This window comes from Apium graveolens, chromosome 7 (genome assembly GCF_009905375.1).
Source record: "Apium graveolens cultivar Ventura chromosome 7, ASM990537v1, whole genome shotgun sequence".
NCBI lineage: Eukaryota > Viridiplantae > Streptophyta > Magnoliopsida > Apiales > Apiaceae > Apium > Apium graveolens.
The window spans coordinates 23,942,377-23,965,094 of record NC_133653.1 but is presented as its reverse complement, the minus strand read 5'-3'; the positions used below and the strand labels follow the sequence as shown (position 1 = coordinate 23,965,094).

The 22,718-nt window shown below is 43.0% G+C and overlaps 1 protein-coding gene across 1 annotated transcript; it reads right to left on the bottom strand.

Moving 5' to 3' along the window:
- Positions 1 to 10,437: 10,437 nt before the first annotated feature.
- LOC141673405 (uncharacterized) lies at positions 10,438 to 11,157 on the bottom strand. The gene is made up of 2 exons (XM_074480150.1): positions 10,781 to 11,157; positions 10,438 to 10,735 (listed from the first exon to the last, which is right to left on the bottom strand). Exons 1-2 carry the CDS (start codon positions 11,155 to 11,157, stop codon positions 10,438 to 10,440), a joined length of 675 nt encoding a protein of 224 aa, XP_074336251.1.
- Between the last annotated feature and the right edge of the window lie 11,561 nt (positions 11,158 to 22,718).

Below are 22,718 nucleotides of genomic sequence, written 5' to 3'. Positions count from 1 at the left end.
GTAATCCATACAATATATACCCTCCCTTGAGTTTCCTCCATTCCCTTGTTTCTATCTCTGTACGATCTCCCTGTTTGATTGTGTTGACGGAGGAATCCGGTAACAACAAAGATTGAGGTTTCTCGTCGGAACTAAAATCTGTGATGTTGGTTTTTTATCGGAAAATTAAGCGGTGTATAGTGATTTGTGGTTGTTTTAGGCTGAGATTGATAAGAGTAAGTGGTGGCTCTTTTATTAGCTCTCAACTTCTTAACCTCTCAATGTGCCTACGTACCCTTTATATAGGGATCAAGTCTGACGTGGTTCTCGTAGAACAAGAAATCTAATGGGCTTAGACTTCTTATTCCTAGGTCCAATAGAAGCCCATCCAAAGTCCGTCTCCCGCTAGCTTTAGGAATGTCCAACTATGAGGCCCAACCGCGAAGGCCCAAGGCTCGTCCGTAATCGCAAGACTTCACGGATAGTGCATCTCCCTGCGCAAGGATAACACTCCGCTACAGCTATCTCCCTTGATTTACGGACGTAGGTATAACCACGGTTCACCCCAAATGCCGGACGCATCGCTGTCCCCCGAATGAGGATAACCCACCAGATAGCAGGACAAGTGATCCCAAGCTCTTGGGTGCAAAGTGCAATATGACTCCAAAGTTCTCCAACGAGGACACCCGTTGAATGCAAGAACAGAGTTCCCAAAGCACACACCAAAGTTAACCCTGCATCCCCAATAAGGACACCCGTTGAATACAGGAAGGGACCTTCAATCATCAGGCATACCCCTGGAAGCCTTCAAACTTTTCACGGACATCCCCCTCCTTGACCGTCTCAAGGAGGGAATTCTTCAAAGAGTACCTGCAACAAATACATCAGTAAAAATAACCTCCATTGCTCCTCTCCATGCGAGCCTTGTCCCGAAATCACCATTGAAAACATATAGACCAATCACAGGACGCGTCCTCAGAGTCTGGGCGCGTCCTGACCTTTATAAATTCAACCCTTTTTCTTCCTCAACCATTCCTTACGGCATGACACAACTGCAAGACGCGTCCTGATAGAAACAGGCGCATCCTCCAATTTCCATTGCCACAATACCACACTAGCAAGATACTTTGGTCATGATTGACATGTCCATATTACTTGGGCGCGTCCTTCTTTGATCATGCACTCCCATGCTCCCTCATTACGAGTAGGCGCGTCCTGTAGGCTTAGACGCGTCCTCACTTCCACAATGCAATACCGAGTTTGACTGTAACTAGCCCGCGTTTGACCCGAGTCAATTCAATGCCAAATTTTGGGTATAACAACTACCCCCCAAATTCCATTTGCAGTTAACAACAAAATTGGAATTTTTATCCTTGAATCCGAGTAACGAAATTTGGCTCAAAACAATTGGACGCGTCGTGGCCGTAAGACGCGTCTTGCTTTCACCTTATACCTGTGGCGTACAGCTGTCATCCACGTAGCCGTCCTCCTCCTATAAATATCCTCCCCAACTTATAGTTATACCTTATTCTCTTTCTTCTCGAAAACCGCCATTGCCGCCCTTTTAAGCAGGAGTTTCAAGGTCCAAAAATCCGGCGATCTATCCAGCCATTTCCCGATTTTCTCAGCTTAATCAAACCCCCAACTTACGAGGTACGTAAAACCATCCTTCATTTCTGCATTTGGTCGAATAACCTCGTCAAAATAAGTAAAAAACTCTTCGTATGCTTCGTGCTTATCTCAACTGTTCTTGACTTATCTGTACATATATCTGTATGTATATCTGTATGTATATGTGAATATACCATATTTAGCCTCCTTGATTCTTTAATTGCATGTTTCTAGGATTTTATTATATTTTCCCAAAATTACTAACAGTCGATTAGAATTCCATTGCATTGCAATCATACATGACGCGTCTACCCTTCAGGGCGCGTTTTATATTCCCTTATTAAGACGTACGTTTTAATCGTTTTAACCAAAAGTCGCATAGGGGCAACACTTTACTAGGACGCGTCTTCGTAGTGCATTTCGCACGTTAGATTCTTAGGACGCGTCCTCGAATGTCTCTAGTGTCTTCCTTCTTCATCATAATTCATTCATTTTCTTTTTTCTCTCTTTTTTTTGTGGCAACGTCCTCAAATGTTTATTCCTTCTTTTGCAGCTGGAGGACGCGTCATCTTCTTCTCCTTTCCATCCATTCAAGGTTCTCAATAAACGCCTTGGGATCTACTCCCCATACTTAATCTCTTTCAAACCCGATTTTCCTGAATTTCACAGGACGAGTTCCTTCCTTAGAGCAGAAAGACGCGTCTTCGGTTCCCTCAAATCAAGAAGCTCTATAATGTCTGATTCTAGTTCTGACTCCATGGATCATGTCCTTATAAGCTCTAGAATGAAAAAGAAGGGGACTAAAAGGCAAAGGACCCCAATTCTCCATACTAGAGCCGCCATCGAAGATTGGACGGACAATGAGATTATACCCACCACAAGCCAAAAGCCCCAACGCATGACTGTTTCAGACCAGGACGCGTTAAACTCTCAGGACGCGTCAACCTCCCAAGACGCGGCTCCTTCTCAGGACGCGTCCCCTCACAGCGTAAGCGAGTTTGAAAGGAGGGTTCCTGACCCCGAGACATACCCTGTATCCCCCCAGAAATCTGATTCTCCCCTGGAACATTGGGAACCTTCAGATGTTGAAGTGGATTGTGACTAGGCAAAGCTTGGTACCTTGATTGAGGCAGAGAAAAATGCCAGAAGGAAAAAAGAAGGTAAGCTGGCCTGTGTAGCTCTCGATTCAACTGCAACTGACTTGGAGATTCAGTGGCATATGAAATATTACGACATGGAGGGCATCTGGGCCGCCCTCTTCGAACCATGAGGCCACATATCTTCAACATTGGGAACCAAAGGATCCCTAGAATGGTACTTACTCCAAAATTGATTTCTCTAGGCGTGGGCGCGCCCTTGCACCCATACATCAAAAAGATCTTGAAGTGGTATGACGTTGCTCCAATCCAACTATCTCCAAACTCATATAAACTAGCTTGGGCTTTGTTCATGATGTACCACAACCTCAGACTGGGCGCGCCCTCCATGAAGGAATTCAGCTATTTTTACAGCATAAGAAAATCAATTCCTGGTTATCACTTATTTGTAGTCAACAAGTGGCTGAATAACAAGGGATTTAATGAAGGCAAGATCAGCCACGAAAGGGATTGGAAAGAACCTTTCTTCTATATCTATGACGTCATGAGATCCCGAGTTTGTTTCAACCTAGAACCAAGTAAGTGATTCGCAAAGCATGTTTTCATACACAGGACGCGTCCTCTAGAAGGGGCGCGTCCTCTCTTGATTACTTTCTTTAACAAAATTTTCCCTCCCCTTTTAACAACTTATCACTATTTTTTATCTCTAGACAAAAGAGTTCAGAAGGAATTAACAGGAAAAAGGAAAAAAAGAGCAGATAAAGTTCTTCAGTATGCAGAGAAGTACTTTAACCTCAAGGATATGATCACAGAAGATAACCTCAAGCTGGTGGGCACGTTATCGTCCCGGGTTGGCTCTATCTACAAGTTCCGTGAATTTCATAATGGCAAACCTGTTCTCACAAACTCAGAAAAAACCAGGGGCCTCAGCGCCGCGGAGGTGGTCGAGATTGACATTAGTAAGCAATTCAACTTAGAACAAGGTAAGTTTAAGTGAGGGAGGACGCATCATAAATGTTGGACGCGTCCACAACTACACAATTAGCTCCCCATTCAAAAAATATCAACTTACATAAGTTTTACGCGTATTTCATGCATACACATCTCTCGAGTTGGGCGCGTCTTGCTCACAAGACGCCACCTGTTTTTTGCCATTTAGGACTTGTACTATATACCTATGACTTACGCTTTTCCCATAACTCATTATAGCCAATATGTCCTTAGATAGGGCGCACAATATATGTAGGACGCGTCATCCTTTATTTGACACACATGCATTATTCATGTTTTACCTTTACTTGTCATATCTTCACGCATTTATACGTTTTAATGGACATCTTTTCATGCTCCTTCCTGTTTTTAACTGTATGCACTCATAATTTTAATATCATAATATGGGCGCGTCCTCTTATCTGGACGCGTCTTCTTTATTTCACTGACACCTTTTATGTTTGTATCACAGATATGGCCTCTCTTCCCAAAGAATTCGCAATTGGAGCTTCCAAAAAATTGAGAGCCAAAAAACCAACTCATGTGAAACCTGATCTCAAAGCTAAGGATCCTACTCCTGCCGTGACACCTTCCCCTCCGCCAAAAATCATCGACACCACAGTGCTGGACATCCCCGAGAAGGAGGACGCGCCCTCAAAGCGTCAAAGGACTGTTCCTGACGACCAGTCTTTCGTTCTCAGATATCTGGGCGCGTCCTCGGTTGGTGACTTTTCCGAGGTTGGACTTTCAAGACTGAGCAACAAACAGAGGAAGCTATGGTCAGGGCTGCAGCCGAGCTTCACTTGCATGCCAGGCAGAGTGCTAATATGTCTGCAAGGCTCAGGGCGCGTCTTGCCGTCACTGATATTGCCAAGAGCCAAGCTGAGGATAAGGTAAAATCTTTGAAAAAGTATATCAATTTGCTTGCCCAAGAGAAAGATGCTGAGATCAAACGCCTGGAGGGGGAGAGGGCGCGTCTTGAGGCAAAAAAAGCTGTGTTAGAAGGTAACGTCTCCTCTTTGGAGAAAATGATGGACAGTGTATCGCACTGAATTCCACCATGCAGCTGGAGCTTGACACTCTGAACGATGACAGGCTGCATGGATGGACAGAGGAGAAAAAGTTGGTTTACCAGCATGGCTTCCAGGCTGGGTTTGAAGAGTGGTGCTCTGGGTTTATTGTAAACGACCCAAAGTATACCTTTTCAAAGTTTGATGTAGACACCCAGATATGGGTCAAGGATTTCAGGGTCAAGGCCGCGGATTCTATCAAAAACAAGAGGATTTTTCTGGGCTTAGAGGAAGAGGACGCGTCCCCTGCTCCTGCTCCGCTTCAGACTCAACCTCCCCCTGCGGACGACCAAGACAAGCCTCAGGACGCGCCTCCTGCCTAGGACGTGTCCTATGCAAATTGTACTCTACTTGAACTATTTTTAGGGTGCGGGCCCCTTGAAGCCTTGCAAATTGTAGTGTCTATTTTTGAACTTCATTCGCATGTACTTTTTTATGAAGCCTCTTTGCCTTACCCATGCATATTTTTACTTAAGTATTCTATTTTGTCATTTATATGGGCGCGTCTTGTGTGGAGGACGCGTCACCTTTGAAATACTGCTGTTATCTTTTCTACTATCACAGGTCAAGCAAATGTCCGTTGTGGGCGCGTCCTATCTAATTGAACGCGTCTTTGTTTGTTTTGGAAAATACCTGGGCATGGCACTATGTTGTACCTGTGTATTTAGTCAAGGCACAAAGCACAATGGGGGGCGTCCTAATATTTTGACGCGCCTAACTTTTATCTCAAAGAAATACTTCGTCCCTCAGGAAGGACGCGTCCTTAGTAAGGACTTGTCTTTTTTTTTTTAGTTTGTTTTGTCAAAATTAAAGAAACATTCAACTGAAAGAACATCAACCAAGATAACTTGGGCGCGTCCTTGGAAATAGTACACGTCTTAGTTCCATTTTTACTTGAGTTTTGTTGTTCCTTTTGACAGCCACTACTTCAATTAACATCTGTATAGAACTATCACTCAGGGTGCGCTCTATGGCTAGGACGCGTCATGCAACCAAGCAAACCAAACAAATGACTTTTGGAAAAATTCAAAATTTTCATTTATAATACGCTCTGGTGTCAAAAGTGCACCAGTCCCACAGCTACTATACTCTGTGGGGAAATTAATCCTGAAAAAATGACCCTTCAACTAGTTCTAAGGTAAGTAGTACATGCACTACCCCCCTAGGCTAGGAGGAATTTATTTAATTCTAGCCTATAATCCGGGCATAGCCCTAAATATATAATAAAAGAGGTACGTAAGGGGCCAAAGTTGCGCCTTACTGGTAATACTTTCGGAGATGTTCCGTGTTCCAAGCTCGCGGAACCAGCTTCCCTTCCATATCTTCAAGGTGATAAGTCCATTTCCACAAGATGGCCTTTATTCTGTATGGTCCTTCCCAATTAGCTCCAAACACTCCATGTTGGGGGTTCTTCGTGTTGGGCATCACTTTCCTAAGTACCAAATCTCCCACCTTCAGCAGTTGTCCCTTTACCTTCTTGTTATAATACCTTGCGGCACGTTGCTGATACGCTGCGAGCCTTAGCTGAGAATTTTCCCTTGTCTCCTCTAAGAGATCCAAATGAAGCCTTTGATTAACCTCGGCATCTTCCTTCGTGTAACGATCTCTGTGAAGCGATCCCGATCCAACTTCCACGGGGACCATAGCTTCATAACCGTAAGTCAGCATGAACGGAGTTTCTCCCGTAGTAGATCGTGGTGTAGTGTTGTATGACCACATTACCTTCGGGAGTTCTTCAGGCCAATTTCCTTTACGTTCTTCCAGTTTTGCTTTGAGGGTATGCTTTATTATTTTATTAACAACTTCTGTCTACCCATTGCTTTGAGGATGATAGACCGCTGCAAACTCCTTCTTAATTTTCAACTCCTCACATAGTTGTCGCAACTCCTTGCTATCAAATTGCTTTTCGTTGTCAGAGATAAGCTTGTGAGGGATTCCAAACCTGCACACGATGGAGTTGAAAATAAAATCCCTGATTTTCTTTGCGGTGATAGTAGCCAATGGCATAACTTCCGCCCATTTAGTAAAGTAATTGACCGCAACCACTGCATACTTGACGTCCCCTTTAGCTTTAGGTAATTCTCCGATAAGATCGATTCCCCACATGGCGAATGGCCATGGGCTTACCATAGGCGTCAAGAGCGTTGCCGGCATAGACGAGTAGTTTGCAAAGCGTTGACAGCGATCGCATGCCCTGAAAAAGTTTGTAGCATCCTCTTTCATTATAGGCCAATAATACCCTTGGCGCAAAACTTTCATTGCCAACGAACTACCCCCCGAGTGATTGCCACAGATTCCCTCATGTACTTCCCTTAGGATGTAATTTCCTTCTTCTTCGTTAATACATCTAAGCAGAGGTTGATTGAACCCTCTCTTGTACAGAACTTCGTCATATATCACATACCTTGCAGCCTGATAGCGGAGTCGACGAGCCTTAAACTTATCCTCGGGGAGTGTTCCCTCGCGAATGTAAGCCAGAATGGGCGTCATCCATGTTTCCTTGGGAGCCTCATCCACTTGCATAATTTCTATCTCTGGGATACTATGAATCTCCTGGATTTCAAGAGGGATGGATCCTAACAACACAGCCTCTTGTTGCGACCCCATTTTTGCTAGAGCATCCGCGTTACTATTCTTCTCCCGCGGAACACATTCCAACCTAACTTCTTTGAACATTCTAATCAGGCGCTGTGTACATCTCAAGTATAATTCTGTTCGTGGGCCTCGCGCTTGAAATCCCCCGTTCACCTAATTCACCACTAGCTCTGAGTCACTTCTTGCAATTAGGTTTCGCACCCCCATTTCCAAAACAATCTTCAGGCCATTAATCAACGCTTCATACTCCGCATCATTATTCGTTGCATAAAACTTGAAATGAATTACGCTCATCAGATGATGGCCTTCGGGAGACACAAGTACTATACCCGCACCTGCTCCTCCATTATTAACTGCCCCATCCACATGCAAAATCCACCAGGGATGTGGAAACTCCTCCATATACTCCTCTATATGAGTAGGATGCAGTGTCACTAAAGTTTTGTCATCAACTTCAGAATCAAATTCCAACAAGAAATCAGCTAATGCTTGCCCTTTAATCGATGTCCGGGGCATATATTCCAAATCAAACTGTCCCAACTCCACAGCCCACTTTAGCATTCTTCCTGATGACTCTGGTTTATGAAGGACCTGCCGTAGCGGGTATGCCGTACGGACTTCAATTCAGGGCGTACACCAATTTCTCCATGCTTGTGTAGCGAGTTTCAGCGTCGTGCAACCGCTTGCTCACTTAGTACACTAGTGACTGCTGCCCATCTTCCTCTCTTACTAGAACTGCGCTGATCGAATATTCAGACACTGCAAGGTACAGTATTAGAGATTCTCCATCCAACGGTTTTGACAGCATGAGAGGGTTTCCCAGTTGCTCCTTGATTCTTTTGAAAGCCTCTTCGCATTCTGACGTCCATACAAAGTCTTTCCCCGCTAACTTAATTGCCTTGAAAAATTCCTTGCATCTATCGGACGACTTGGAAACAAATCGATTTAACGCGGCGATTCTCCCAGTCAAACTCTGCACCTATTTCACATTGGTGGGTGACTTCATATCCAACAATGCCTTGATATTTGCGGGGTTGGCCTCAATTCCCCTATGGTTGACGATGAATCCGAGAAACTTGCCCGACTCCACGCCAAATACACACTTTTGTGGGTTTAATTTCATGCAAAACCTCCTTAGGATGTTAAACATTTCCATCAGGTGCTTGATGTGGTCATTTGCCACCTTAGACTTTACCAGCATATCGTCCACATACACTTTCATGGTTCTCCCAATTTGGTTCTTGAACATCATGTTTACTAACCGCTGGTAGGTTGCGCCAGCGTTAATCAAGCCAAACAGCATTCCTATGTAACAGTATAACCCCCTGTCAGTAATGAAGGATGTATGCTCTTGATTAGGGCCATACATCAGAATTTGATTGTAGCCGGAGTATGCATCCATAAAACTCAACAATGCATGCCCCGCTGTCGCGTAAACCAACTGATCAATTCTTGGGAACGGGAAGCTATCATTTGGACAGGCCTTATTGAGATCTGTGAAATCCACACATGTCCTCCACTTCCCGTTCGACTTTTTCACAAGCACTGGATTTGCAAGCCATTCAGAGTAGAATGATTCTTTGATTAGACCTACCTTCAACAACCGGTCTACTTCTTCTTTTAATGCTATTGCCCTTTCCCCACTCACCGGTCGGCGTTTTTGTCGTATGCCAGTGCAATTCAGGAAGATATTCATCCGGTGACACATTACTCCTGGGTCGATTCCTACCATGTCTGAATGACTCCATGCGAAGACATCAAGATTTACAATTAAGAAGCGGGTAAGACTCTCCCTCATTTCATCATCTAACTGGGATCCCACCTTCAAAACCTTGTTCGGGTCATCTTTGTCAACCGGAATAGATATTATGTCTTCGGCCGGCCCCGTCTTTTCGGCGGGCATGGGGATCCTGGGATCCAACTCGAAGGGGATCCTGGGATCCAAATCGAAATCAATGTCTCGGGGATCCTCGACTTCCACTTTTTCATTTGAGGGTGCGTCCCCATAAGCGGGAGCATCCACCTCAAAACAAGGCATAGTTTTGTGTAACGCGGATGAAGGGGGCGCGTCCTCATTTGGAGGAGCATCAACCTCAATTCCATTTTCATTCTTCAAGGGCGCGTCTTTCTTTTGATTATCATCCACCTTGAAGTTATTCCCGAGACCTTGCAAAATCTCACTTCTTCCTTCCAATTTTTCCCCGTTAACCTCCTTCTGTATGATCTCCTCTGTATGGTTCACCACCACTTCTTCCACGCTACGGATCTTCGAAACATTTCCCAGCGTCCAAACAGGGTTCCCGGTGACATAGGTTTCTTCCTCTTTGGGGCCTTCTAGAAAATAGTGGGCATGAACCTCTCCGCTCGATTTTGTGTGAATATCCTCTACATCCTCAAATGGAAGACCCTTTCCTTCGTACCTTCTCCTATGGAATTCTTTGACAGCCTTATGATAGCAGTCGCGTGGCTCATACTGCAACCCTCTCAGAATGCCTATCCGTTTGGTGTTGGGAACTTTATCATTAAGTGATGTATCAAGGTTATCACCCTGAACGCTCGCAACCAAGGTCTGCCGACCAACACATTGTGCGCGGAATCCTGATCCAGCACTTTGAAGTCTATCATTTGAGTGACTGACAAAGCTCCTTCCCCGAGCGTGACGGGAAGCCTGACCGAGCCCATAACTCTCACTGCTTCCCCAGTAAAGCCGTAGACATGTGCATCTTCAAAATACATGTCGCTATCCGGGAAACCCAGCTTTTTGTAAGTGTTGTAGTACAAGATGTTTGTAGAACTCCCATTGTCCAAGAAGACTCGATGTACATTCATTGCCCCAATAAGCATGGTAATCACCAGCACATCGTTGTGGGGATGATGCACCACCTTGATTCTTTTTTCTTGAACGTAATATCAGCGGACTCCCCCCTAAAGACCTTCGGAGGTCTGTCTTCCAAGCTGTGAATGTTGGTGAGTGGTGGATGTCGCGCCTCTTTCGCATTTCTTTCCAGTGCTCGATTACTATCACCAACAAAAGGGTGTCCTCCAAAAATTGCCCTGATGCTGCCAGCCCTCTGAAACTTAACTTCTGCTATTTTTTAAATGTCTTCCGCCCGCGGGGGCTGTCTTTCATCCTTACCCTTGTCATCGATTCCCCTGCGTCGCTTCACCTTGTCAATCCACTCTCCTAGGTATCCAGCCTTGATTAATTCCTCAATTTCATCTCTCAGGTGACGACACTCATGGGTGTCGTGGCCGGTAGACTCATGGTAGTCACAATACTTCTTTTTGTCTCTACTCTGCCATGAAGTTAGACAGTCGGGCTTTTTGAAGATTCCTCTATCCTTATAATTGTTGACCTTCCTCTCGTAGTTCGATGGCGGGCTCCACTCTCTCCTTGTGTTCACAGTGTTCACTCTATTGGGGCTTCTGACATTTCACCGATAATCTGGGCTCAAGGATCTATCCCTTCTCTTGGATCGCCTCTTGGAGTTATGGGTGTTGTCATTTTTTTTTGTTTCTGCAAGCGACTGTTCAATTGCTTTGAATGATTCCGCCTGCGCAAGCACATCAGCCAGTGACACAGGGTCTTTCCCTTGCAGGTGCTTCCAGAAATCCGTTCCCACACGCAATCCAGCTATAAGAAGTATTTTCAGCGTCTCATCAGTTGCACCCCTCATCAAAGTGGATTCTGCATTAAACCTCTTGAAGTATGAGGTCAAACTTTCTCCTTCCTTCTGTTTCACATTAGCTAGGGTGGTAACGGGTGGTGTGTACTTCACTGCAACTTGAAATTGTGTCAAAAACAAAGTTTTCATCTGTTCCCAGGATGTGATCACACCTGGACCCAGTTTTTGGAACCACTACTGAGCGCCTTCCCTAAAAGTGGCCACCATGAGACGACATTGGGCCAAATCAGGTACTTGATATACGTCCATTTCAATATTAAAACGCCCCAGAAATTCCACAGGATCAGAGTTCCCGTAGAAATGCAAGTCATTGGTTGTGTTTCTGTATCCTGCAGGCAGTTGCGCCTCCCTCACAACAACAGCAAAAGGGGAAGGAGCTTGCGCAGTCGCCGTTACTCTTCCTCCCTCAAGATGGTTGAGAAACCTCTTGAGATCGTTTACATTAAACGTCCCTACTCCTGGAATAGTTTGAACATTAGGCTGTTGGGGTTGTTCTGCGACTGGCTGTAATTCCCCTTGACTACCCCCCGGGTGTGGCGGTGGATCTCGCCGCCCCTCACCCTGAGGCTGCGGCTGTGGCATGTCACCATCTTGGTTTTGAATATTTTCCCGCATGCGAGGCTCCTCTTGACCGCGCCACAGAATTTCATCATTGTTTTACATTCTTACTTGAATTCGCCCGCCTTCCTGGCCATGAGGACGCGCCCTGGACCCATTACCTGTAGCGCTGTGGGAAGCTACGGGAACAACGGCAGGGGCTTCTTCACCGGAGGGCGCTCCATCTCTCCTACCATTGTAGGGCGCTCTTCCATATTGATATCCCATCCTTCCTCGTCCATTCCTCTGATATCTCCTGTAGTAATTTCCGGGCCTTCCTCGCAGAGGGGCACGCTTGTGCTCGCGGTGCCACGCCCTGTCATCCCTTGGAATGCAGGGGGCACACGCGTTGCGTCACGGGGCCTCGCTTCTCCGGTGTTTCCTTCCTTTTGCCATTCTACCAGCAACATCCTCAAATCATCGTCTTCCAACCTTATGCCAAGCCTCATTTTCAAGGTTGAAAGATCCCTTCCTTCCTCATCTTGGTTTTGAGTGTTCTCTGCACGACGACGCTCGTCCATCGTACGCCCAGACCTATGTGGGTGTGGCACCACCTGGTTACCAAGGCGAGGCCTTTCCCTACCATCGGTGTCCTCATCAACAAGCTCCATAATAGGTTCTACATCATCAGAATATTTCAAGCGCCGCGGAGTGATGTGCGGGTTTTCCCCGCTGCCCTGGGTGTCTTCTTCAACTACTGGCGCTTTCACCACGGCATGACCGTGACGGGGAAAATGACGACCTCTCCTCGTCCTCCGACGCTCCACCGTATTCAGACTTGAGTGAAAACTGTTAAGAGTATGCCCCATGCGGTATAACTGCTCCAAGATATCAGCGTTGTTGATGAGAACTGGAGGTGTCCCCCCACATCCGGAGCTCTTGGTGGATCCGCCATGTTTCTGGGAACGTAGAGTTCATGGCGAGTGTAGCCTCCCCCGCCTTCTCCTTCAGATCTACTGTCACTTCCATCATAAGAACTTTCATCACGATTATAAGACATCTTTTCCTCCTAAGATTACGAGCTTAATTAGCCCCCCTCCTTCTAGCGCCAATTTGTTGACGGAGGAATCTGGTAACAACAAAGATTGAGGTTTCTCGCCGGAACTAAGATCTGTGATGGTAGTTCTTTATCGGAAAATTAAGCGGTGTATGGTGATTTATGGTTGTTTTAGGCTGAGATTGATCAGAGTAAGTGGTGGCTCTCTCATCAGCTCTTAACTTCTTACCCTCTCAATGTGTCTACGTACCCTTTATATAGGGATCAAGCCTGGCGTAGTTCTCGTAGAACAAGAAATCTAATGGGCTTAGACTTCTTATTCCTAGGTCCAGTAGAAGCCCATCCAAAGTCCGTCTTCCGCTAGCTTTAGGAATGTCCAACTATGAGGCCCAACCGCGAAGGCCCAAGGCTCGTCCGTAATCGCAAGACTTCACGGATAGTGCATCTCCCTGCGCAAGGATAACACTCCGCTACAGCTATCTCCCTTGATTTACGGACGCAGGTATAGCCACGGTTCACCCCAAATGCCGGATGCATCCCTATCCCCCGAATGAGGATAACCCACCAGATAGCAGGACAGGTGATCCCAAGCTCTTAGGTGCAAAGTGCAGGATGACTCCAAAGTTCTCCAACGAGGACATCCGTTGAATGCAAGAACAGAGTTCCCAAAGCACACACCAAAGTTAACCCCGCATCCCCAACGAGGACACCCGTTGAATACAGGAGGAGGCCTTCAATCATCAGGCATACCCTTGGAGGCCTTCAAGCTTTTCACGGACATCCCCCTCCTTGACCGTCTTAAGGAGGGAATTCTTCAAAGAGTACCTGCAACAAATACATCAGTAAAAATAACCTCCATTGCTTTTCTCCATGCAAGTCTTGTCCCGAAATCACCATTGAAAATACATAGACCAATCACAGGACGCGTCCTCAGAGTCTGGGCGTGTCCTGACCTTTATAAATTCAACCTTTTTTCTTCCTCAACCATTCCTTATGGCATGACACAGCTGCAAGACGCGTCCTGATAGAAACAGGCGCGTCTTCCAATTTCCATTGCCACAAGACCACACTAGCAAGATACTTTAGTCATGATTGACGCGTCCATATTACTTGGGCCGTCCTTCCTTGATCATGCACTCCCATGCTCCCTCATTACGACTAGGCGCGTCTTGTAAGCTTAGACGCGTCCGCACTTCCACAATGCAATACCGAGTTTGACTGTAACTAGCCCGCGTTTGACCCGAGTCAATTCAATGCCAAATTTTGGGTATAACAGATTGGTACACAGCCATTGAAAAGCTTCCTCTTTTGGTAGGTATTCTTGTTCAATGTAGCATTCTTAGTTCTTGTCCTACAGAAATGCCAAACTGTTAGTCCCTTAACAATATAGCAAGAATTACAGAAGGGGGGTTGAATGGAATTCTTGAACCTTTTTCTTGAAATAAAAATGTTCAACTCGATTATGGATATATTTGTTTTGATTAGCACAATGCGGAATGTAAACTTGAATGAATCAAAACATAAGTAATTAAAAACAAGAGTCTTTAAAAACTTTCTGGTGGATTTAAACAATTCCACCAGAGATATATTTAATATATCGAGAGGACTCTGTGTGCATAAATGCTCACAGCTGCTTACAAAATAGACTAAAAACACAGGAAATGCTAAAGATAGTGCTTACAAAGATTTCTCTATTTTTGTTTCTTAGCTATCTTAGTTATATTTCTATTTGCTACTCTCTTGGTTTATATATTACCAAGATTACAAAGTCAAAAGAACTGAACAAATATAAAATCTAACAGTCTTGATCTTTGCTACTTTTCGTCCTCTATTACCCAGTTAATGGGCTTCCACAGTGTACTTGTATCCAACTCAACGGCTGTGTGTCAGCTTTCACTGTTCAACTGATGTTTGAATCTTGATATGATCATCTGTCGACTTTCAGATCATCCGTCGATGACTTAATTGATCATCCGTCGACTGCTATGTTAAACATCCGTTGATAGTCATTTGATCATCCGTCGAAGCTTTGTTAAGCATCTGTTGGTAGCTATTTTGGTCATCCGTCGAAGCTTTGTTAATCATCCGTTGGTAGCCATTTTGGCACTTGACTTCATTTCACTTATACAGAATTACAAGACATTGCTTATGTACAGTTAATCAACCTATTCTGCATATCTAGTTAAAGTCAACATGACTTATATTCTACTCCAGATTCTATACAAAGGTGCATACAACACTGTGCTACAAACTTATTATTACATAAGCTACTCACTCGATGGATAATAAGTTAATCATCCGTCGGGACTATAATGAGTTATCCGTCGGGACTATAATTCTTATCCGTCGAGTGCTACATTATTTCACTAAGTAAAATCTACTTAGATGTTTTGTTTAGGTAATCATCAAGTACTCAACATGTTCACAACAATCTCCCCCAATTTATGTCTACTGGAATTGTAGCCATAAATTAAGAGATACTTGATGATAACAAAACATCCCAAACATATATTTTTAAAGATAAGTAGATAGAACTGAAAGTGCTTCAATTTAAACAAAAAATGTACAAGGTTTGGCTCACAGTCAGTTCAAGATGCTCCTCTAGTCTGAGCAGATTTTTCTAGTTTCTTGAAGGTCTGGATCTTCTTCCAAGCTTTCTGTTGTTTTCTTCAATTTGATTCTGGAGCTGTCTGTGGAATTCTAATTCATCAGATTCTGAGAGATCTAACATTTCTTGCATTTCCAAGAGAGTCTCATTGCTAGAGATTCTCAATTGGTCTTCTAATCTGAAGAATCTTCTCACACCCTTGTCATCCATGAATTCCATCAGCTAGTAGGGCCTTAGATGCACTCTTCTCCCTGTGTATGGGATGATAAGAGTTTTGGGTAGTGCATCTTTGGCTCTAACACTCCTTAGCTCTTCAATCTTCTTCAATACTAATCTTCTTGCAGTTATATTGAACCTCAAAGTTTTTCTTGGAGGATGAATAGACTTTGATCAACACAGCTTGGCTTTCTTAAAGTATCCTGTGAAGAGGCCACTGAATCTCCCTTCCCCCTTTGTACTTGAACACCAACCTTTCAGGTAGGTTTCTGTATGCATCAATTGCCCTTACCTCATCCAGCTCCTCCAGATAAAGGTTTAGATCTGAGAATTCTTTGATGTTACACAAGTACAAGTAGTCTCCCCTATTGACCTTGGGTTGGGCTTTGACTACTGACTTGGATTTGAGAGGTGACAGCTTCACTTTCTTGACTGCCCTTGATTTTGTCCTTCTTGGCTTAGTAAGAATTGGCAAGTTGAAGTCAGGAATTGGTAATTTATCCCACTCTATTGGCTCATCCTTTGGCACAATAGGCTCTCCATGTATGTTCCTGTAGGGGTCCACCACCCTTATGTCTTCAAACACCACAGAGGGCTTTGATGCTTGAGTTTCAGCTTGAGTGGATTCCTTTGGAAATTGATCTTCCAATTCCTTGTCAATAACATCCAACTTTCTTTTTGTTCTTTTAGCCAGTTCTTTCTTTCTTGGGGATTTCTTCTATTCTTCAATCTTCTTCTCTGATTCAGTAGCTTGAGATGGTTGAGAGGGAATTTGTTGAGAAGAATTCACAGCCTGTAGCTTGGCCAAGATAGCAAACTGTTCTTTCTTTTGTTTAGACTTCTTTACATGTAGAGCAGCTTGCCTCTTTTCCAGCTTCAATCTGGCTTTTTCTTCTTCCTTTGCATGAGCAAATTGTGGATGTCCAGCTACCACACAAATTTCCTTCCCATTTCTGAATATCTTTGCAATTCTCTTTCTTGAGGCTGAATCAGCTGGATCTTTGTAGAGGAGAATAGATCTTGACAGAAGCTTCTTTTCATCAGGCTTGGGTGTCTCATACACAGAATCCATAGGGTTCTTCAAAGATAACTTTGGATAGTTTGCCCTTGGTTCAAGAATTATCTCAGCCTTTGTAGTCTTGATGCAGGAAAATTGTCCTTTCTCCAGATAGTTCATGCTCATCTCATTCACATTGATTGGCTTGACATGAGAGTGATGGATGGCTGACTGATCTGGTTCCTTGACTAATTGAAACTTTTTCTTTATTTCCTCATCAATCTTTTTCCAGTTGATCAGAGTCAACTCTCCTTTATCAGCATCTTTCAAATTTGCTGCTGCTGCATTTATAAGATCTATACCATCTGCAACCGGTGGCTTGGAGATAGTAATTGAAGGTACAATTACTTTGCTGATTTGAACTAGAAGTTTCTCCCCCTCAGATGGACCTTTCTCCCCCTCAGTTGGACCTTTCTCCCCCTTACTTGATTCTCTCTCCCCCTTTTTGTTATCATCAAGTGGAGGAGTTAGGCCTTGTGCTTTAGCCAGTTGCATAAGAAGATTTGTCTGAGTCTGTTGATTTTGAAGAAGTAGAGCCACTGAATTCTCAATAACCTGAACTCTGTTCTCCAGCTTGGCTATCTTCTTGTCAGAATCTGATTCTCTCCTTAATCTTAGTAATTGATCATGTATGGTACCATATGGCATTATTGAATCCAGCTTCTCAGAGTTATATGTCTTTAAGTCAGCTATCTCCTTTTTCAATTCATCCACACTGAGATTCTGTCTTGAGTGTTGGATCTTCATTAAATGTAAAGAGTCTAGGTGAGCTTGAAGAACAGCCTTGGTACCAGCATCTGAAGCTTCCTGAAGGGCCTGCTGAATAGCTATTACTTGTTTTACCAAAGACACCTCAAATTGCCCTGGTGAAAATTCCTTTGCCCATGCCCATTTAGGTAAACTGAAAGCAGAACTTGGGCCTTCAGCTCCCCCTAAGTTCATGCTTCCATCCAAAGAACCAGAGTCATCATCATCAGAATTTACTCCAAATTCTTCAGATGGCTCTCCAGCTTGAGAAGGCATTTTGTTCACAGCAGCTTTATCTCTTTGAAGAGATTCTGTGGCGTGCACAAAATTCAAAGTCTGCTCTGCCTCCATATTGCCCTGAGCAGCCAACAGTTGATAGGCTGAAACAGGGTGAGTAAAAGTGTCAGCATCCAAGGAAATGTTATCAATTACAGCTTTGTAATGTTGCTGAAATTGTCTTTCCTTTTCAGCATCATCCACAATCATTGACTCACTAGCAATGGCTGGTTCCATCCTTATTTCTCCAGTACCTGCCTTTCTCTCATATTCTCTCTTTTGTTGCATCAGGGTCTCACCCTGACTCCCCACCCTCACACCCTCACCTTCACCTACTAAGGTGGGACTCCTCTCACTCACTTTTGCCAATCCTGAATGAATGGATTGCTGAGATTCACTCTTTTCCTCTCCTTTTGCCTGGGAGCAACCCAGCCTCTCACTCAATGCACTCTCCTCTCTCAGTCCTAAGAGTGATTGTATTACCACCAAATCTTCTGCACTTGAAATTATTGAAGTTTGAAGTTGTGCAGAGACACTCGACGGATAAGTGATATCCGTCGGGTGAGTGGTAAAGCTATCCGATGGATAACTGCTATTAAGCTTATCCGTCGGGATACAATCACTACTCGACGGATGAGCAATATCCATCGAGAGAGTAGAAATGAATGAGGTGGGAAGAGAAACTATTGTTGACTCTGTGTTGATTGAAGTTATTTGAGGCACAAATGTCACAATAGAATCAGAAAGAATTGGCAAGTGAGCCAACAAATCATCTAAAAGATGATGCTCACTTGCACTAGATTTTGGCTTCCCCAACAGAGTTAAAGAAGGGGAATCAGGAATTGAAGTGTTTATCATGTCCACTTCCAATGAGTTAGTTGGTGAGTATTGTGTTTCTGTGGCTTCTATCATGAGAGATTTTGGCTGTGACTCCACATTTATTGGAGCCACATCAATCTGAATTTTAGAAGGTGCAGGGACTGTGTCTTTAGCACCAGTTTGCACTAAGTGTGTGCCCTGTGCATCCCCAGTTATTTTGGATTTCTTCTTTCTAGTGTAAGTTTGGTGTGACCTTGTGTCCCTAACCCTCTTGGCCTGTGCTCTTGGATGAGAGCTTTGTTCAATAGCCACATCCTTTTGGGAGGATGCAGCTAGAAGTGAGCTTTTGTCCTTTTTAAGCACTACAGTTTGTTAGGAAACTGCAGTGTGGCCAGGCTGGGATTCACTCAACTCTCCAACCTTATCCTTGGGGCTTCTTTGATGTTCACCCCTTCCCTCACCTATCTTACCCTCCTTCACACTCCCCTCTTTGGTTTTGGTAGATTTTTGAACTGGTACCTTTTGAGAGATACCAGAGGGGGTTTTCTTTGATTTGGATTTAGAAATTGCAGTTGTTTTGGCAGCTTTGGTAGGCAACTGTTTGGTCATTGTCACAGTTGCCATAGCTATGCCTGAAGTCAAAGAAATAGAAGAGATTGGAATAGTTGAGGGTCTGGATGAACTTACCTCACTTACCTGAGGTGTCAGCATTACAGGAAAATAGAACATTGGCACATCCTTGTGATGGTTGGCTCTGTTCAAGTCTGCAATGATTCTTCTCTCTTGAACCCAACAAGCTAATTTGTTGTTTGGGTTCTCAAGTTCAATCTCTTGACAAAGATGGTTAGCCAAAAGCATAAAAAATCTAGCATAGTAAATATTCTTTCCTCTTTTGGCTAAGTCACCTAGTTTAAAACCTAACTCATACACAACAAGGTCACTGAAATTGTAATATTTGTCTGTAACTAGCATGTATAGCATGGAAATGTTCATAGAATCAAAATTACTGATTTTTCCAGAAAAGACTTTAGTTACTACATCACACAAGTAACTCCATTCCTTCCTAAGACCTAGTCTTCTAATTTCACTTAGTTTTGTAGTAGGAAGTGCATAATGAATGGAATTGAGCATATTGACAATATTAGTGTTAGTGTGTGGTGCAGTTACATTATCATTAGAAATCTTGAAACATGCTTTTATGACATCACTATTGATACATAAATCATTACCTTTGATGGTTAGAGTGATGGTTTTGTCAGTAGAGTTATAGATTGATGTTGTCCACATCTCCTCGACAACTTCACAATAAATTGTGGGTGATTCCAGCATGGCAAAACTTAACTTGCAGTTGTTCACGAAGTCCATCATCTTATGATAGTCTTCAGATTGCTGAATCCCCTTATTGACCAAGGCAGTGAAGTTGTTCTTCTCATAGATGAACCCAGTCTGTGACATGATCTTAACTACGGGTGCCATTGTTAGAGAAGAAAAGCTTGAAGAGAAAGAGGATTTTTGCTTGAGAGAGAATGAAGTAACACAGTTGAATTTGAGAATGATAAAAGAAAATGATTAGAATGAAATAAGCTTTTATACTTTACTCAAAATCAACTGATAAAAATAATAAAGAGAAGTAAATTACCCAATAGAAATTATCTAAAATAGCCGTTTTAAAATAAACTGTAAAAATTCCACCCATTATCCGTCGTGTAATGCTTACAAACTGTAAGTATACTCGATGGATAATGTTCAGGGAATTAACGGTTAAGATTTAGACACTTCGACGGATGAGGATAAGTTGATATCCGTCGAGATTTAAAATACTCCAGAAAAGTAATTGATTTTTATTTACAATTTGTATATCGATGGATGACTCAACTCGATGGATAATGGTCATCCGTCGAGATGCAAATTTTGACTTAGCCAAACTTTTCATCCAAGACTAAAAATCAGTTAAATTTCTGGCTACTTTTCAACTTGCAAAATAATTCAGATAAATTCAATAGTAATTAAGCATACCTAACTCACTTACCAACCTAGAAAAGGTTGATTCATCCAGTGGCTTGGTAAAAATATCTGCAAGTTGCTTCTCACTTGGAACAAAATGTAACTCTATAGTACCATTCATTACATGTTCCCTTATGAAATGGTACTTGATGTCTATATGCTTTGTCCTTGAATGTTGCACTGGATTTTCAGTGATGGCAATTGCACTTGTGTTGTCACAGAAAATAGGAATCCTTTCAACTTGCAAACCATAGTCTAGCAATTGATTTTTCACCCATAAAATCTGTGCACAGCAACTTCCAGCAACAATATATTCAGCTTCAGCTGTAGAAGTAGAAACCAAATTTTGCTTTTTACTGAACCAGGACACAAGCTTGTCTCCTAAAAATTGACAGGTTCCTGTTGTGCTTTTTCTATCAATTCTGCAACCTGCATAATCTGCATCTGAATAACCAGTTAGATCAAAGCCAGAATCTCTAGGATACCAAATGCCAAGGTTTGGTGTTCCTTTGAGATATCTGAAGATTCTCTTAATAGCTATCAAATGAGACTCTCTAGGATCAGCCTGAAATCTAGCACACAAACATGTAGCAAACATTATATCTGGCCTACTAGCTGTTAAGTACAGAAGTGAGCCAACCATGCCTCTATAACTTGAAATATCCATAGACTTTTCAGTAGTGTTTAGTTCAAGCTTAGTTGCAGTGGCCATGGGAGTTTTTGCAGATGTGCAATCCATTAGATCAAACTTCTTTAAAAGATAAAAAATATATTTAGTTTGACTAATGAATATTCCATCACTAACTTGCTTAACTTTTAAACCAAGAAAGTAAGTTAGTTCTCCCATCATACTCATTTCATACTTGCTTTGCATCAGTTTGGCAAACTTTTTACAAAGTTTCTCATCTGTAGAGCCAAAAATAATATCATCTACATAAATTTGAACAAGTATGCTAGAGCCATTCACATTTCTGAAAAATAAAGTTTTATCTACAGTACCTCTTGTGAAGTGATTTCCAAAAGGAACTTTGATAAAGTGTCATACCAGGCTCTAGGTGTTTGCTTCAGTCCATAAAGTGCTTTCAGTAGATAATAGACATACTCTGGGAAATTTAGATCTTCAAAGCCAGGAGGTTGACTTACATACACTTCTTCCTCCAAATCTCCATTCAGAAAGGCACTTTTGACATCCATTTGATAGACCTTGAAATTGGCATGGGCTGCATAGGCTAAGAAGATTCTGATGGCTTCAAGTCTTGCAACGGGAGTAAATGTTTCATCAAAATCTATTCCTTCTTGCTGACAACAGCCTTTAGCAACCAATCTTGCTTTGTTCCTTACTACTATACCATTTTCATCCATCTTGTTTCTGAATATCCATTTGGTGTCTATTGGAATTCTTTCCTGTAGGCTTGGGTACCAGCTTCCATACTTTATTCCTTTCAAATTGGTTTAGCTCCTCCTGCATAGCTAAAATCCAGTCAGGATCTAACAAGGCTTCTTCTACCTTCTTTGGTTCTTCCTTAGACAGGAAGCTACTGTATAGACATTCTTCTTGAGTTGCTCTCCTGGTTTGAACTCTGGAAGAAACATCACCAATAATCAGTTCAAAGGGGTGATCTTTTGTCCATTTTCTTGGTTGAGGTAGATTAGCCCTAGATGAAGAGACCTCAATGTTGTCTTGATATGTGATTGAGTTTTGATTGCTAGAAACTCCCCCTGAGTTTGTGGATCTTTGATTTGAGATTGGGGTGCTTTCTATGGGTGATCTGCCTTGACTTCCTGCTCCTTTTGATAACCCGACGGATGGTGAATTTTGAGTAACGACGGATGAGGCAGGTTGTCTTCCGACGGATAATACAGATTGCCTTCCGACGGATGAAGCGTTATGTAACTCGACGGATGTTGAGTTTTGTGCTTCATTTGTAGTAGATTTGTCTGCATTATCCTTAGACACTGTTTCTTGATCACTCTCATCATCACTTTCATCACTGACCATCTCAACATTGTCGAATTTGAGGCTCTCATGGTAATCTCCATCTATTAGTCCTTCAATCTTTTTATCATCAAACACAACATGTATAGATTCAACAACAATGTTGGTTCTTAGATTGTAGACTCTATATGCTTTACCAACAGCATATCCAACAAAAATTCCTTCATCTGCTTTAGCATCAAACTTCCCATTTTGATCAGTTTGATTTCTCAGAATATAGAATTTACAGCCAAAGATATGAAGAAAGTTCAGAGGTGGCTTCTTGTTCTTGAACAATTGATAAGGTGTCATGCATCTTGCTTGATTAATCAGAGAGATGTTCTGAGTGTAGCATGCAGTGTTTACAGCTTCAGCCCAGAAGTATGTTGGTAGT

Coding starts and splice junctions, on each gene's coding strand:
- LOC141673405 (XM_074480150.1), bottom strand. CDS start 11,157: ATGAAAACTTTGTTTTTGACACAATTTCAAGTTGCAGTGAAGTACACA. Junction 10,736..10,780: donor TCCTTGAGCCCAGATTATCG/GTGAAATGTCAG, acceptor TGTGAACACAAG/GAGAGAGTGGAGCCCGCCAT.